Below are 18381 nucleotides of genomic sequence, written 5' to 3'. Positions count from 1 at the left end.
TTCTTGATTTGAATTTGAAACTTTGCATATTCCCAAGTAAAAGTGAGGAGTCTTCATATATTATACATTTCAAAATGCCAGCTCCATGAGTATTTCTTACTACCATGTTAATACTGGTTAAGGTAAAAAGAAAGAAAGAAGGGGGACCTAGGTGGCTCAGCTGGTTATTAAGCATCCAACTTTTAGTTTCAGCTCAGGTCATGATCTCACTTTTCATGAGATCAAGCCCTGTGTTGGGCTCTTTGTCGACAGTACACACCCTGCTTGGGATTCTCTCTCTCCCTCTCGTTCTGCCCCTCCCCTTTTTATGCTCTATCTCTCTAAAAAATAAATAAACTTAAAAAAAAGGCAAATTAATATGTACAAATAGTACTTGTCAACAGCAACTGCAAAGGAGGAGAATCTTATCAAACCTGCATTTGGCCATTTTTTCCTAACAAAGCAAGTAAAGGAGCAAAAATGCTGGGTACAAAGAGAACAAAAACAGCTACTATAATCCAAAGTAAACATTTTTGAAGGCTGTAGTGCTATGTAGATTTTTTTTTCTTGGTTCAGCCAAGTAGATGTAACTTACCCTTTCAAAAAACAAATTAACACTTTTCTGAACCTAGGGAGACACTGGCAGGGGAAGAGCTAATGACAGCAACTGGCAATCTACTCGGAAGACAAGGGCTGACAAGGGACACAGGGCAAGGACTCCTACATGCACTTCTCTGCTGGGGGGCACAGATTATAGCCGATTGGTACCAAAGCTCTTTGAAGCTACTCAAGTAAAATTATCTTGGGTTTTTAAATTAGTTTCAAATTATTTGCTGATTTTCATTGAAAAATGAGAAAACTCGATAGTTACAGTAAACTGCTAATGAACTTGAAAGCAAAAAGGATTCCATGATAAGCAATCATATCAAGAGACAGATGACAGAAGCAGTCTCACCAAAAACCAGGCAACACGCAAGCCATGCCATGCCATCACCAGACCTCATGCCTGGCCCCTGTGTGGGAGGCCTAACTGGACACACCTCAGAACACAGGGTGGAGGATAAGGTACCAGGGACCAGGGGAGAGACAGGGACTCTGTTTTCACTTCTACTCCTAACAACCTTCACCCTAGATGGGACCCAAGAGGTAATCTCCTCATCCCCATTTCTGGGAGAGAATCCTGAGGTCTGGGATAAGATTAAGTGATCAGCCAAAGTTGTTCTTTCTAATGTTCCTAAATGGTATTGGTTCTATTTTATATATTCATTCAGATAAGTACCTAAAAATTAGAGCATTTTTCATCATTCTTCATAAATAGGTGATTTTTAAGAAGAATATTCCTTATAAGATTATATAATCATCATGCTTATCTTGCATATTAGAGTCCAGGTGACTAACTACCCACATGTGTTCAGAAGACATTTTTCAGATTGAGATCTCAGCCATTTCATACTCACTGCATAAAACAATCCCTTTCATGAAACTGCAACCCACTTGTAGGTCTTGTTTGACTAGACAAAGATCTGTACAAACTGAAGGTGAGAAATCAGGAAGAAAACTCAGAAAAAGAACTTAAGAGTGGTTTACTGAGAGATGGCTAAAGATATCACCACACTTTATGTGTCATTATCGCAATAAACAAAATGTTCAGATGGACTCCAACTGGGGGCCTTTATTGTCTCCAGCCAGCTGCATACCTGAAGCATAGCCTGGGCCCCGGCTTTTACATTCTTATTTTCCTCTTCTGTCACACAGCCTCTGCTCACCGCACTCGTGAAGGAGTATGTTCGTCCCCAACTGGAAGAGCGCTTATGACGGGAACTTTCCGACGAGGTCTTCAGAAGATAAAAATCAGTTAACAGAAGGGGAAGAAGTACATGTTTGCATATTTAATTCCTACACTCACCAAAATTCATGAAAATGTAGGTTTTAGTAGGGTGAGATTTTTTTTCCATTTTGTTCACCACCTCCAGTACCTAAAATAGTGCCTAGTATTTAGTATATGCTGATTAAACAAAGGTCCAATGACTGAATGAGCCTGTAACACAGACCTTTAAAATGTATGATAAATTCCATTTGTTTATCTATTCATTTTGACCTTGTGATTAGTTATTAAAATGATTTCACCAATATTGAAAAATCAAAATTATGGAATTAATATAGATATTTAAAAGTGATATGTCTTTGGCCACAAATATTTTTAAATGTTTGTTGTTAATGCCTGCAACAAACCCCCACTTTAGACATAATTATCAGATTAGATTTCAAAATAGCATGCCAGAAATATAAATATGACTTTAAGTTTCTTTTGTGTCTCAGGAAGAGGTCCCACTGTGTCATTTTAGATTTGTCCAGTGTCTAGCTTTATCTAACCAGCACTGAAAGTTCCATTCTGACAGCATCCACTGTGAGGACAGCACCCAGCCCTGCAGGGAGGCTTATTTATGGATGAGACAACACTGGGTTAGTCCTTTCAAGTGAGTAACATCCTAACTACTGTGGAACAGGCCACCACACAAGAAAAGACGCCCAAACATTGTAAACTGAGTTTCTCAAATGCTATTTATTTAAACACATCAATAGTTAGGCAGTGACATTTTTAGTCTCATATAGAAAGCTGTAAAATACGATGGTTTATAAAACAGCTCTTGAGCAACACTGAATAAGGAAACTGTGATGCACACATGGACCTAACTTGGGGGTTAGGAGGTGACCGATGATCTTGAATAGAGCACAGAAGCAGCCTCAATGAAACACGTCTTCAGGAAACTCAGCAACTTGAGAGCATCAGCTATGATAAGAGATCTGCCTTCCTGTGTCCTACTGACTGGACCCCTTGATAACCAGGTATACTTTGCTATAATATGTGTATTCCCAACTGAAACAATAGGAGATAACATATTACCTCTTTGCTGTCAGTCTCTAAAAATCCTAATTTCTCAGCATCTTCTTGGGCAACTTCCTTTTTATCTGGTTCTTCCATGAAAACAGGTTTGTCCTGAAGGATCCACTTTCGATATACTTGAACTACCTTCCTTGTTATAGCTATGTCACAGGAAGGCAACAGAAATGCCTAAAATAAAAAAAGAGAAGACTCTCTTTAACTCTACACCAGCTCGGGTCACGATAGAGCCACATAACAGACATTTCCAAACATCAACACCAATTTCAGATTTTCCTCTGAAGGTTATGGGGCCAGATAGTTCTGTGCATACCAAACTTGTCTGAGGAAAAAAGGCATTTCCATAATTGGGCCAGAAAAAAACATGAAGCATTTTAAAATTAAGTTCTATATTCTGAATCATTTTTTCACAAAATGACCACCATGCATACCTGCACAGATATTCTAATTGGCTACACAAACACTGTAAAACTGGGACCCTTTCCCAATGGATCAGAAATGGATTACAAGACAAGCATCACACTACTGCAGCAGCTGCAGCCAAGTGTCACCCCTCTTCCCAGCTCCATGTTCAGGGATGCTGTGTTGGTGAAGAGGGAGTATTTACACCAGAGAAGTTGGCAAATGCTACCAATTAAGAGCTTTTTTTTTTTTTTACCTTTTTTTTTGTCTTTTCCCATTCCTTGTCTTTCCCTTCTTTCTTTTCTTCCTCCCTCCCTCCCACCCTACCTTACTTTACTAAGAGCCAGGTGTTCAACATTCACCAGCACACCAGTGAATACAGACACCAATGTTAACAAGAGCCCCTGGTGACTGGTAGCCTTGTGCACTTTTTATGTGGACTTTTTAACATTAACAAATCTCCATACACATATGCATTAAGAATTTTGATTTAATATAAGATTCAAAAAATATAAACAAAAAGGTAAAGGGGAAATGTATTTTCCTTTTGAGTATCTGCTCTAAGGAATATTTCTGTCTGAGGAGTGAACACAAAGGAAAGGTACTCAATACTACCACAAATGCTTTCATTCCATAGATGAGGAATTAAAATGAGACCCAGAACACCTGAAATATTTTCCCAGGTTACAAAGTTAGCTAGCAATGATTCTAGGTCTTGACATGAAGGTTCAGAGATTTGTTTTAATACTGTCCTCAATGTTCATGAAACAGGATCCAATTACAGGCATATTACAATATAACAAAGGTTCACTTAATATATAAATTTCCATAGATGGTGGTTATGTCCAATTCCAGAATAAATGAATCTGTGTTACAACAAGACTGCAACATATCAAAGTAACAAATATTCTGACCTGTATCTCAAGAAAGACCAACAAAGACAGGGGCGCCTGGGTGGCTCAGTTATTTGAGCATCAACTTTAGCTCAGGTCATGATCTTGTGGTCTGTGAGTTCAAGCCCTGCATTGGGCTCTGTACTGACATCAGAGTCTGGAGCCTGCTTTGGATTCTGTGTCTCCCTCTCTCTCTGCTCCTCCCCTCTCACTCACTGTCTCTTTCTCTCTCAAAAATAAACATTAAATTTTTTTTAAAAAAAAAGAAAGATCAACAAAGACAAGAGAATGACAAAGTACAATAGTGCCCAACTCTAATTTTGTTCCAAAATTTTATTACAAATATTTTCACACATATAAAAAAGTTGAGATACTCTTATAGTGAATGCCTATATACCACCTCCTAAATTCTACTATTAGTATTTGGAAGGAAAGCAAAATGAAACATGGTGAGACAAAAGATGGTTAACTCAGAAGGGAAGGGGAGAGAGAAAACACAATGAAAAGGTTATCCTATGCATGGCTGCTGATCCAGAAGGAAAGACTGGCAAAAGGAAAGATCGGCAGAAATAATATTGAGGAAAGAATAGCTGTGGGGCACCTGGGTGGCTCAGTTGGTTAAGTGTCTGGCTTCAGCTCAGGTCATGATCTCACGGTTTGTGAGTTTGAGCCCCACGTCGGGCTCTGTGCTGATGGCTCAGAGCCTAGAGCCTGCTTCAGATTCTATGTCTCCCTTTCTCTCTGCCCCTCCCCTGCTTGTGCTCTCTTTCTCTCAAAAAGAAATAAATATTTTTTTAAAAAAAGCATTCCTAGCGATCAAGAGAAAAAATTCTTATGGATGAAAGATTCAATCAAAGGAACAGAAAGATTCAATCAAAGGAACATAATATTTCTGAATCTGCATTGAGACTAATAATTTTGCCTCAAATATATTTATAATATATAGCAAATACTGACAGACTTTGAAGAAAAAAATAGACCAATACACAGAGCAGAGTATTCTCAGTAACTTGAGAAGAGCAGACAAAAAAATGATAGAGGAGAGTGGAATACATGCTTCCTACCTTCTTGCTATATCCTCCATGTCTCAACCTCTCATAGTTTTCATCGTTGTCTCTCTGAAGGACACTCAGGATTATTTCTTCAGATCTGTCATCCCATTTATTCTGTCCTCAGCTGTACTTAATCGGCTATTAAACTTACCACAATTTGAGGTTCTCCTTTGCTATTTCAATTATTACTTATTTTCCATTTTTAGAATTCTATCTTCTTATTCAAATATACTTAGTCATCTGTTAAAATTTATTATTCCCCAGAATCATTTTCAAGCTTGCCTTTTATTGCTTTAAGCATGTTGAAGGTATTCATACTGGAAATTCTAAAAAAGTTGACTTGCACACTCCTAACTGGAAGAAAGAGTGACCTGAAATTATTATATCCAGCTAAACTGCTGTTCATGAGGAAAGGAAAAGGAAAACATTCTTCATCATAAAAGACACTCAGAGAATAGAGACTTAAGACACCTTGAAAACACCCACTCAGCGACAAAAGAAGGCCATCCAAGAAGTCAACCAAAGCAAGTATTTTAGGACTGAGGATAGCAGGAGGAAAGATTCTATCTAAATTCAGAATTAAGACTAAACAACTCTGCACGTTAGGATTCCCAAACTGACTGCAAATAATGGTAAATTTATGCTATAAGTTTATAATAGAACAAAATAAATAGATAGGGAAAGGAGGCTGAAGAAAATACAAGGTTGACAATTTCGTCATATTTCTAGAGAAATCTATCATGGTGTAAATCTAAAATTACACCACGGGGCTAAGAAAGTGATTCCAACACCTTAAAGGAATTATAATCTTTTCATTATGGACAAACCTTTTAGTAATTAATATTTCTTGTCATAAAGGAAAGTTTTTTTGAATTTCAACAATTCTTTCCATTTCATCTTACTTATTCTTCTGTTAAATACAAATAAAATTCAGAGCTCTTCATTAAAAATGCATTAGAGAATAATTAAGAATTAAAGATGCCATTGTCATAAAGTTCTCTGTCAGTCCCTTACTCCTACCCCAACATTTCTGCATACTCCCTCTCGCATCTGCCTTCACCTCAGTCAACCTCTGTCTGGTTTTATCTTTACCTGTCTCTGTCCATGGTTGGCTGCCTGCCTGTCCACCTATACCTGCCTGCCAAATTCTCTGTCTGCTTATCTATCTGTACCTACGCACCTGTCCATCTACACCTCCTTGCTCACCTCCATCTGCCAGCTGGCCTGTCTACACCCACTTGTCTGCTCTTCTATGCCTGCCTGTCAGTTCTTCTGTCTGTGCATCAGACTGCTCTCTGGGTGTTTATACCCTGCCTAACCCACCTCTTCTCTGCCAGTCTCTTATCTGCTTCTCTAGCTAACCAGGCCAGTAGCCAAATATAAACATAGAAATACCTGGAATGATGCTCTTCTTAAATTGATAGTGATTAGTTACTGGTAAAATTTTGAGTGATTTTCTTCAGCCTGTGTTTATCTAGTGAACATTCACTTTTTTAAAAAGTTGTTCTTTAAAACAAAACTAACAGCAAACAAAACAACCGAATCAACAAATGACCTTTAGAGCAATGCTTTGAACTTTTTAGACCCATAACCTAAGTAAGCCATTTTACAGAAGGATATACGCATTTGTATATAGTATATACAAAAATAAATTTTTCTGTAGAAGTTTTACAGAGAAATACTAATCCTTACAACTTGCAGTACACTCTGAAACATTTTGGTCTATTCTAATTTATTCTATTCCATTATTTTAAAAAAATATCAGTTTTTGATAAGTCAATTTATGACCTACCAATGGTCACAAAAGGCAGTCTGAAAAACACCAGTAACAAGACAAATTTCCAGCGGAGTGACCCCAAGACCAGAACTGCCCTACCTGAAGCCTCTGACACTCACCACTAGCCTGCCTGCTGGGAGTAGCACTAAACTGAGGCTGTATCTCATCTCTACTCAGTTACCATCTATTTCCACTGCCTGCAACCACTGAACCATCCAGTACAAGGAGACTGGTATGGTGAGCCTCTCTGTCCCCATGGCTCCTCATCATCATTTATTTCCAGGCCACACATTTGGACATCTCGTCTTCTGCCACCATGTACTGTTTTCTGGAGTACATACACACATATTACCTCCACATGAGAACATGCACTTCCTGAATGTACATTTTAAACTTTAATACCCTTTAGGCTTAAATATTTATCTCTGAATACTTTAAAAGTGAAAAAGAAATCACTATGAAAAAAGTCACGTTTTGCCATTCATAAGAAAAATTCATCATTGACCACAAGAGGGCAATAGAATACAATGTTAAAGCTCATGCCCCTACAGATGTCTCTACTCTGTATTTTAAAATGTGCAACATTCTTATTTTAAATTTCATATATATGCTTTCAAATTAGATTTGATGAAGAATAATTATAAAATTTTAAGAAAATATGTTTTGGCTTCGTGGCACAAAGATGTCTCAGAAGTTCAGTCATAAGTAGTCTGCAGTTACCCACCAGACCCAAGCTACTTCAGAACAGAATTTAGATTGGACTTAGGACTTAAATAGAATTCTGAATTTGAAGCACGCTCTTGCCAGGGGTGAAATGCCAATAATGGAGACAGACAATGGATATCATACACAATTTACATAATAAAGGTAAAATCACATCAATTTAGCATGTATCTCTTATGCAAAATTTAAAAGCTTTGTCAATAATACCTAGCCTTAAAATAAGCACTGGCTTCCAAGAGTTCAAACATTGCTACAGATTGGGGTCTGCTAACTATGACCTATCATCCAAATTCAGCCCACCACATGATTTTCATAAATAAAGGTCTTTGGGAACATAGTCATGTTTATTTGTTACTTGTTGTCCACGGCTGCTTTCTCACTACGAAGGCAGAGCTGAGTAGCTACAACAGAGCCCACGTGATCAATAAAGCCTGAAATATTATCATCTCGTCCTGTACTATATAAAGTATATGATCTCTATTCTCAATTACATGCCTTCTGCGACCTTGATGATTTGAACTCAAATTAAAGTGTTACCAAGTACCTTCCATGAGTACAACAGGAACACAACAGGGCAACATTAATGGAGGAAATAGGGTAGATTTTTAAATCATGGGCTATATTATGATCAAAGAAAGTTTGGGGTACATGTGCCCCTATGCATCAGCACTCCTGTATCCCTTGGGTAAATTCCTAGCAGTGCTATTGCTGGGTCATAGGGGAGCACTTTCAACAATAGCCAAAACATGGAAAGAGCCTAAGTGTCCATCAACAGATGAATCGATCAAGAAGATATGGTTTATCTATACGATGGAATACTACATGGCAATGAGAAACAATGAAATCTGGCCATGTGTAGCAACATGGATGGACCTTGAGGGTGTTATGCTGAGAGAAATAAGTCAGGCAGAGGAGGACAGATACCATATGTTTGCATGTATAGGAGGATTAGGAGGAACTTAATGGAGGACCGTGGGGGAGAAGAAGGAGGGGAAAATAGTGGGGGAGGGGGAGAGAGGCAAACCAATGCTGAGAACAAACTGAGGACTGATGGGGGTTGGGGGAGGGAAAGAGGGGTGATGGGCATGGAGGAGGGCACTTGTGGGGATGAGCACTGGGTGTTATATGGAAACCAACCTTACAATAAACTATTTAAAAAAAAAAAGAAACACCAACTATATATCTTACAATAATGTAATTTAATTTTCTTAATGTTTTAGGTAAAATTTCTTCTCTGTATATTATCGAAGTTCCTTGATAAACAAATCTCTGTCTTAATATATTTGGTCTCAGTATCAAGACATAACAAATTTCCTTATTCAATAAATACTCAGAGGATCGAATAAAAAAAAAAAAAGAATGTTTTGGCAGCATGATGTGCACAGTAGGTTAGAAAAGGAGGACACAGCAGGTGTGGGGTCCAAGGAGCATGCTGGTCAAAGGAAAAGGAGGGACCGGAAGTGAGAAAGCCCCCTGCATGACCTGCCCAGGGACAGTTCACAGGAGCCGGAGTCGAGGAGCCCCAGAGGGCTAAAACTGCACACGTGAACATGAGCCTGTTAAAGAAGCAGTCAAGTCAGGAGGGAGAAGCTGATGTTAGGGAAGGGAATAAGCTTTGGCCTCACTGTCATTAAGACACCACTTAGAATATTAGATGAGATAACAAGTGGGCATTTTAAAAGCAAACAAATGTGGAAATAAGAAGCTCTGGACAAAAGGCTTGAGTGGGAGTCTCGTGTCACTGTTGAAGGCCCTAAAGAGGCAAGTGTGGACTGACAGATGAAGAAGCTTAAGCCCAGAACCTTGGATGACTCTTGGAATTTGGGGTCAAAAAACAGGGAGGGGACAAGAAATGAAGATACAGGGAATGAGAGGAACCAAAGCAGTGCTGAGCCACAGAATCAGAAAAGTTTTTTATAAGGGGAATTTTCACTCCAGCTTAAACTAATATTTTCTTAAGTCAAAAATTTTTATTCATTAAATTTCAAAATATGTTAAGACCTCTAGATTGCCATGGACTATGCTGGGACTTTCATTCTTGGTTGATTTTTCTTTAATGAAAGTCTCAGACGTGAAAGAGGTTAATCACTATTTAGAAGTCTCACCCCTCCACAAAAAGCTCTTCATGGTGCAGATGCATCATTCATATGTGTGTACACAATTCCTCCTCCCCGCCAGTAACGTGTCTCTGCCATTCAAGGGTCTCAGCCTCTGTGCGGCTGCATGGACTAAACAGCTACCCCCCTATCACATGCACATGCCCACAAAAGAGCCAGGCTCTGTTTCCCGGGCACTGGTACCAAGGTGCAGGGGGCCAGTAGCTCCACCCCACACTACAGAGCTGTTATTTGCTCCACTACACTGCAGGTTCTGCTTCCTCTGTCGGAGTTTCTCCACAGCAGCACTAATGACATTTGGCGCCAGATGTTCTTTGTCATGGGGTAGCAGGGGCCCTGTCCTGTGCTGGTAGGATGTTTAAAAACATCGCTTGCTACTACCCACTAGATGCCAGTAGCACCACCCCCTCCCCAGTTGTGACAACCAAAAATGTCTCCAGATAGCACCCAATGCCCCCTGGGAGGGGGACAGAGCTAGCCCCAGTGTCACTCAGGGCTGCTAATCATTGTCTGGCCTCTGATCTTTGCTATTTTCTTCCTCACCTGCACCTACTTTGTCGTTTGCATTTCTCCTATCTCACTCACCACAGTGTCCACCATAGGTGTGCTATGTCAGCATCGTGGCCTCAGCCTTTTCTTTCCTCTTTTATTTCCCTCCCCACCCAGCTTTTTTCTCTGATGTCATAAATATTTTTATCATATTTCTACTATACACATGTCACACATATTTGTAGGGAAAGTACATGTGCTTGCAGAAACCTCCAGAGAGCTCCCTCAGACCCTGGGGACACCACCAGCCTGGGCTCTTCTTTGTGATATTCATTTGTTGCTGAGTATTCAGCAAGGGCTTTCTTCTCACCTACCACTGGGTTTATGGGAACATGAGGGTATTTGTGGGATGATTTGTTCATACACAGAATTTTCTCTCTACGTGTAGGAATTTTACTAAAACAAAATTTTTTTAAAATCCTAAAGGAAAAAAATTGCAACACTCCACATGACAAATTGAAAGTGGGATTAGAAGGATCATTATTCAGTCCTGTAACGTAGCCCAAAACATCCATAGTATTTCTTGCAGTAATATGAGCAAAAGAACAAGAACAAAATTCTTCAGTTTCATGAACTTATACCACACACACATGCACGCACACTAACCTGGCGGAAGACCTCGTTCACAAAGTTGACATAGCCTCGCGTTGACAGGAGAATCCGCTGCACCATCTCATACACTGTGCGGTGCTCTTCTTCAATGCTACAAAGGCTGGAGTTGCTGAGTCTTCGATCAGACAAAGTGCTGCTGTTGGAATGGTTTCTGTCCTGCTCTGCAGGCCCACCACCATCCATCTCTGGGGCTCTATCTTGTCCTGCACCACCACCAACAGTCTGGAAGAAAGTCATTACCACTTCTGAGAGAGCCTTTTCAACCTTCAAGAACACCCAGTGAACCTGAAGGCTTGATTTATTTAAAGAACTCTGGTTACCATCAGTTTGACGGCAAGCTGGACACCAGCACTGCCCAAAGCACAAGGGGTTCCAGGCCCTGCACTTACCAATTTTCCAATTCACCAACTAACCCCTCCCCAACTCAGTTATTTTAAGAGGAAAGCTACTAAATTATTGCAAGGAAGTGAGGCTGTGAAATTTTAGCTACCTAAAAACTTTAACTTATATTTGTAAAATCACAGAACAAATTGTGCCAATGAATTTATACTGTGATCACCTCTGGTCTCTAAATTCAGCATGTACTGTATGGTCACAGAGGTTTCTAAGTTGAGTGGATTTTTTGCAGCCACAATGTTGGAAAGCATCATTTGATTCATAAGATTAAATGATACCTGATGGAGGAATGTCAAGATCTTCAGAGGGTATTTTATGACAAGAATCTTGATCTGAGTTTTATATTCAGAATCTTAGACTGAACTTAACTGAAATATTTACAAAACTTTAAATATTTAGAAGCCTTTATGAGCACAAAGAAATAAAATAATTCATGCAATGACTCACAAAGTTTAATGTTGATTTCTCATCTCCCCATAGAACTAAACGTTTCCCCCAAATAAAATACATGTATACTATTGCTTCATTTTTGCAAATTCCACTATTATTTTTAAGTGTCAAAAATGTATACGACAAATACCACTAAACTTCTACCCACTATGAATATTTTTTACAAAAAGTGATAACATATGAGTAGTACAAAATAGTAATTTCAGTAACTACCAAGGACAGTTTGAAAGCAGATATCCAAATAGCAATCTCTAGGGAAAATTAATGGAAGATTAAATGTATAACAATTTTTCTCTTCATGCCATAGCTATGAAGTCTGTACGGCTTATCAAAGGCACTGTCATACTGTGCGATGAGCTCTCCTATAGAAATTATTTCATCCTTTTGATGCATCAACTACCTTCTGTAGAAAAATACAATTTTACTCATTTTTTTGGTTTACAAATAGTTTATTGTCAAGTTGGTTTCCATATAACACCCATTGCTCATCCCCGCAAGTGCCCTCCTCCATGCCCATCTCCCCCATCCTCCCCCACACCCATGAGTCCTCAGTTTGTTCTCAGCATTCAAGAGTCTCTCATGGTTTGCCTCTCTCCCTTTCTCCCACCATTTTTACTGATATATGTATATAATCTATAGATAAAAGGTTGGATTAAGTCTAGTGTCTCTTGTGGCTCAATAACCCGTGACTTTTTGATCAATAACTCCCATCTTCCACATAGGTCAAAAAAGAAGGAAGAAACCTCATGTACTTATACACATGCGCAACAAATTAAAAATGGCCACTAATCTGATCTACACGGGCTGTGTGACTGTTAACCAGTGGAACAGGGTGGAAGAGACCTGTGCCAGTTTCAGGCCCAGGTCTAAAAGGCTGACAGTTACCACTGCCCATCTCTTGAAACATTTGCTATTGGAGCCCTGAGTAGCCAGGGAAGAAGTCCCACGACCCTACCAGAGAGACTGCATGGAAGGGGAGGCCCCGCTGAGCCCCACTTTCCAACTGCACCCAAGCATGTGAATAAAGTCATCTTGAACCCTCTAGACCAACCAGCCGCCTGATGAAGACCACCACCCACTGACTTCACTTAATACCACATGAAGCAAAATTGCCCAACCAAATCCTGCCCAAACTCCCTACCCCAAAAGTATCACATTTAATGACAAAAAGGGCTATTGTTTTAAGCCACCAAGTTTTAAAATCATTAGATAATTAACTGGATAACACAGCCATTAGGTAACTAAAATAATGTAAATAAAGAAATATGTTTAAAGGCATCAAATGATATCAAAAATGCGCTCCAGGGGCGCCTGGGTGGCTCAGTTGGTTAAGCATCCAACTTCAGCTCAGGTCATGATCTCACAGTTCGTGGGTTCAAGTCCCGCGTCGGGCTCTGTGCTGACAGCTAGCTCAGAGCCTGGAGCCTGCTTCAGATTCTGTGTCTCCCTCTCTCTCTGACCCTCCACTGCTCACACTGTCTCTCTCTCTCTCTCTCTCTCTCAGAAATAAAGAAAACATTTTTAAAAATTTTTAATAAAAAATTTTAAAAAATAAAAACAAAAATGCACTCTGAACAAACATACAGAAAACCAGAAACAGACCCATAAATACAGAGAACTGGTGGTTGCCAGAGGGGAAGGGGATGAGGGGACAGGCAAAATGGGTGAAGGCAGGTGGGAGGTACAGGCTTTCAGTTATGGAATAGATAGGTCAAGGAGATGAAAGGCACAGCCATAGAGAATATGGTCGATGGTATTTAACAGCACTGCATGGAGACAGGTGGTAGCTACCCCTGTGATGAGCACAGCATAACATACACACTTGTCAAATTCTATGTTGTACACCAGAAATTAATATGACATTGTGTCAGCTGTATTTCAATTTAAGAAAATTAAAATAAAATTTAAAAAATGAAACATGAGTTCTGTTATCCAAGTAGAACATAAGAGATGGATTTCCGATCATGCTGTAAACTGAAAGCTACTTCTCTTGATAGAAAAATGCTTTCTTTGGCCTTAGCCCCTACTCTCTTCACAAAAGGTCACTTTCCAAAAATATCTATGTGTTCTGACAGATGTTTATAATTGCAGTGAGTGATTAGACTGAAAGCAAATTGATAATCCAAGTCTCATTTCTTGTCTCTTTCATGAAGATCAACAGTAAAAGCAAAAGTAAGAATTAACCATCAAGAGAGGTCCATTTTCCACCCACTACAACCAAGCTGGAATTCTCAACTATTATTTAGTATTAGTTGATTCTGGTGGCAAATGCAAAAATAGTTTTTACTTCCTCGGCACATGATGAAACCTTAGTGAAACAGACCTATCTGCTTGGACCAGACCTGCACTGCCAGGGCTCAGGAAATTGCATGATGCAGACTGCCACTTAATCCTTCCCATCACCCCTCCCCAACATCCTGGTTTCTTCTCAACCGACAGCTCATACTGAGACTTGTTCACTTGCAGGGTCAAGCTAAATGGGGACACCCACAAAGAAGGTGTGAAATGAGAGGATGCAATTGCCTTTCTGTTGGTGATGCCTGACACCAATGAACTCCCCTGTCATGATTCGCCTCCATGGTTGGGGGCAGACTGCAATTGCCTTGGCAGAGCTCTAGGACACAGAAAGTACTAGAGTGGTAGTCAACAAACAAATGAGTTTGTATAATGTACAAACTCGTAGAGGGTTGTCAATTTGTGTGATTCACTGTTTCTAACTGTTTATCCCATGAAATACAACAATTTTAGGAAACCCACAGCCCATGAATCATTACTGAAGGGCTGATTCACAATTAGTAAAATTATAACTAAAAGGTTATCATATAAATAAATGTGATCGACTGATACCATCTAAAACTTTTTCATTTCAAATGGGTTTTTATGGATTATAATGTCAGTTAATTTGGTAAAAAATGGTCACTGCTGACATTTTAAAATCACCCCTTTGCTTTCTCCACTGTATATTGAAGTAAGTTTGTCTTATACAAAAATTAATTACTAGAGCACCTGGGTGGTTCAGTTGGTTAAGCATCTGACTCCTGATTTTAGCTCACGTCATGATCTCATGGTTCGTGGCTTCAAGCCCCATGTCAGGATCTGCACTGACAATGTGGAGCCTGCTTGAGATGTTCTCTCTCCCTCTCTCTCCCTCTCCTTTGCTTGTGTGCTCTCTCTCAAAATAAATAAATAAACTTAAAAAACTGAATTGCTAAGGACTAAATAATACTTCACTGAAAACATTTGCAGCTGAAATGATGCACCAAGAACATTAAGGTTTATGCTGTTATTGCCAGCACAGTATATGGGATATAAGAGCAACTGTATTTTTGTTCTCTCATGAATGATGACACTGAACAAGAATATTTGTTACACCAGACTCTCTAAGTGGTAAGAAAACGAAGTCTAGAAGATATATTGGTTCTTTTCCTCCCTGATGAAAAATCGTGTCAAAGGTATTAATTCCAGATCCAGAAGTAAATTCACTTTGGAAAACACACACACACACACACACTCAACCATGACCTTTAACACAGAATGGCAAAAGTGTGAACTCCATTTGGAAGCAGCACTTAAAATACTGTTTTAAAGGGCTTTTTATAAGAGCAGAATACTCTTTGAAAAGAGATTTTGGATCACTTCATTTAGTGATGCTCACTTTACATAGGCAAAATTATATTAAATTTGAAATTCCAAACAAAAACTTTCAGGAGACAAATGAAATTATATGTGCTTTTATTCCTGCAACTCTACTCCCCAAATATAATATTCAGGTGCTTAAATTGCTTTTTCTCATGTACAATGTAAATGAAGAGAGGAACAGAGAGGATACATGTGAGATGAGGTAGGAACACAGCTGTACAGGCACAGAAAGGACTACAGGAGACAATTGGTCTGCTGAATAATGACCATGTCCTGATCTCCAGAACCTTGGAGTATTTTACGTTTGGTGGCAATGGGATTTAGCTCATGTGGTTAAATGCAGGATGTGAGAGGGGAAAATTATCCTAGATTATCTGGGTGGTCACAACGTAATCACAATGATCTGTAAGGAGGCAGGAGAATCAGACACAGAGAGGTCAATGTGAAGATGGAAACAGGGAGAAAAGGTGTCAGGATGAAGGGCCACGAAATGGAATGCAGGCAGCCTCTAGAAGCTGGATAAGACAAGGAAACGGATTCTCCTCCAGAGCCTCCAGAAGGAACACAGACCTACCAACACCGTGATCTTACCACAGTGACAATGGTTTTGGACTTCTGACATACAGAACCTCAAAATAATACCTTTGTGTTCTTTTAAGCCACTAAAACTTTGTGGTAATTTGCTACAGCGGCAAAGAAGACATATGACAACTTACTGTGAGGTATACTGACAGTCTATACAGTAGCAGTGAACATTTCTAGGTGCAGCCATCTGCAGGGTATGAGTAGCACTGGGCCTGGATGGCTGTCTGCCCAGCATCCATTCTCCTCCCTAATGGATCCTCCGTGCTCCATGTGTCTCCTTCCCTGCAGCCCAGGTGACTCACAGGAAGCTGACCCCATCCACAGCACCAGGCAAGTGTTCTATTTCATGGAAGCTAATCATGTCCCTTCTGGGCCATTCACATTGCTTTAAGGCAATCAGTGCCTTGTTACTGTTCTAGGAGAGGCAGGTAACCTTAAGTTGTTCCACTCAGACAAAAGGGAAGCGGTGGGCTTTCTTGTTTTGTTTTTTAATGTGATTCAAGCTAACATACAGTGTAGTACTGGTTTCAGGAGTAGAATTTAGTGATTCGTCACATACATACAGCACACAGTGCTCATCCCAACAAGTGCCCTCCTTACTGCCCAACACCCATTTAAGTCCATCCCCTCACCCACCTCTCCTCCAGCAGCCCCCCAGTTTGTTCTAATTTATGGTTTGCCTCCCTCTCTGTTTTTATCTTTTTTTTTTCCCCTTCCCTTCCTCTGTGTTCATCTATTGTGTTTCTCAAATTCCACACAGGATTAAAATCATGATATTGGTCTTTCCCTGACTTACTTATTTCGCTTAGTATTATACCCTCTACTTCCATCCGTGTTGTTGCAAATGGCAAGATTCCATTCTTTTTGATCGCCTCCCGCAGCAACTGCTTACTAGACATGTCTCCAGAAGCAAGGGAAAAACAAAAATGAACTACTGGGACCTCATCAAGGGAAGGACGTTTTATTTCTGGGTTGTCTCTGAATATGAACAAGGAGGGCAGTGCCCCAGCTGTTGGCAGCAGGGAAGCTGAAGACAAACCTGCCAGAGGGAGAGGGCAGAAGAGGGAAGACTGTAGAGAATCATGTAAAGAGCATGAGTAATCCATATTCTCTGCCAGCCCTACCATAAGCTTCTTTATGAAATTAAAATATTTCTTTTTTACATTGAAGACAGTTTGGGTTATGGAGTCTTTTTCTGTTAGGATGATATAACCATCCAAATTGTTTCAGGAAGCCAGACATTTATGACACTAAAAAAGCAGATAATAAAAGTAGATGACTCACAAGTGTGAACAGCCAACTAAGGAAAAAAATTAGAATCCTGAAGCAGTGGTTAATCTGCTATTCTTGCTACTCCTCATCATCCAAATGTATTTTTCAAGAAAGAGAAACTTATTTTCAATAAATGCAGGTGAGGTGACAGTTTTCTAAAACTTTAAAACCAGGTAGGAAAAAGTCATAGCCTTTAAATAGACTGCTTTGAATCGACCTAACAACCACACAAGATGTAATGTAAAATTTATCAAAGAGTGTGACTGAGTTTCTTATATATAATTTCATACAAATTTTGTCTACCTGATAATTTTTAGTTTTTGTCTACCTGATGGGTGGGTAAAGGTCTCTCAACAGAGTCCAGAACTAACTGACTGATGGTGAAATCTAGGCTCATTTTTATTTCCTCTTCTGTGAACTTCCATTTTATCTCCTTCTGTCTGTTTTTGAATTGGATTATTGGTCTTCTTATCAATCTGTAGGCACTCTCTATATATATTAGAGCTGTAAACTCTTTTAACAGCTAGGATGTCATGAATGTTTTTCACAGTCTGTGTGTGTCTTTATCTTTTACACACAAATCTTTTTCAAATTTTTTAAATAAAGTGGAACCTCATTTATTCTATGGCTTGTGGGTCTTATCTCTACCTAAGGTAGTCTACCACTTCCCAAATGTATACATTCCCCTAGATTTTCTCCCAAATTCCTTACCATTTTGTTTTTATATTTAGACCTTAAGTCAATTTAGAAATTAAATCAGTCTGACATCTGACTATGTATGTGATACAAATCAAGGTTCAGAGAAGGAGAGAGAGAGACTGACAGGTTCCTTCAGCTTCCAGGGCTATAGCTTAGATTCAATATTCAATGCTATGCTGTCTCATTTCCTAAAAGGAACCTGTGGTTTTTCTCTGGAAGGCTGTATAATTTTATATCACTTTTTTAATAGTTTTATTTTTATTTTTGAGAGACAGAGTATGAGTAGGGGAGAGGCAGAGAGAGCGGGAGATACAGAATCTGAAGCAGGCTCCAG

At 39.4% G+C, this 18381-nt stretch overlaps 1 protein-coding gene across 1 annotated transcript in view; it reads right to left on the bottom strand.

The window, feature by feature from the left end:
* RALGAPA2 (Ral GTPase activating protein catalytic subunit alpha 2) overlaps positions 1-18381 on the bottom strand; it is a 340826-nt gene that overhangs the window by 215534 nt on the left and 106911 nt on the right. The window contains exons 11-13 of the mRNA XM_077750219.1: positions 11001-11228; positions 2885-3052; positions 1677-1814 (exon numbers count right to left, since the gene is read on the bottom strand). Coding sequence (XP_077606345.1) covers positions 1677-1814; positions 2885-3052; positions 11001-11228 — 534 coding nt within the window. The remainder of the gene's footprint in view (positions 1-1676; positions 1815-2884; positions 3053-11000; positions 11229-18381) is intronic.

The sequence above is a fragment of the Crocuta crocuta genome, unplaced genomic scaffold (assembly GCF_008692635.1).
Source record: "Crocuta crocuta isolate KB4526 unplaced genomic scaffold, BGI_CrCroc_1.0 scaffold209, whole genome shotgun sequence".
NCBI lineage: Eukaryota > Metazoa > Chordata > Mammalia > Carnivora > Hyaenidae > Crocuta > Crocuta crocuta.
Note: the sequence above shows the minus strand (reverse complement) of the source record. Positions and strands in the feature narration are given on the sequence as shown.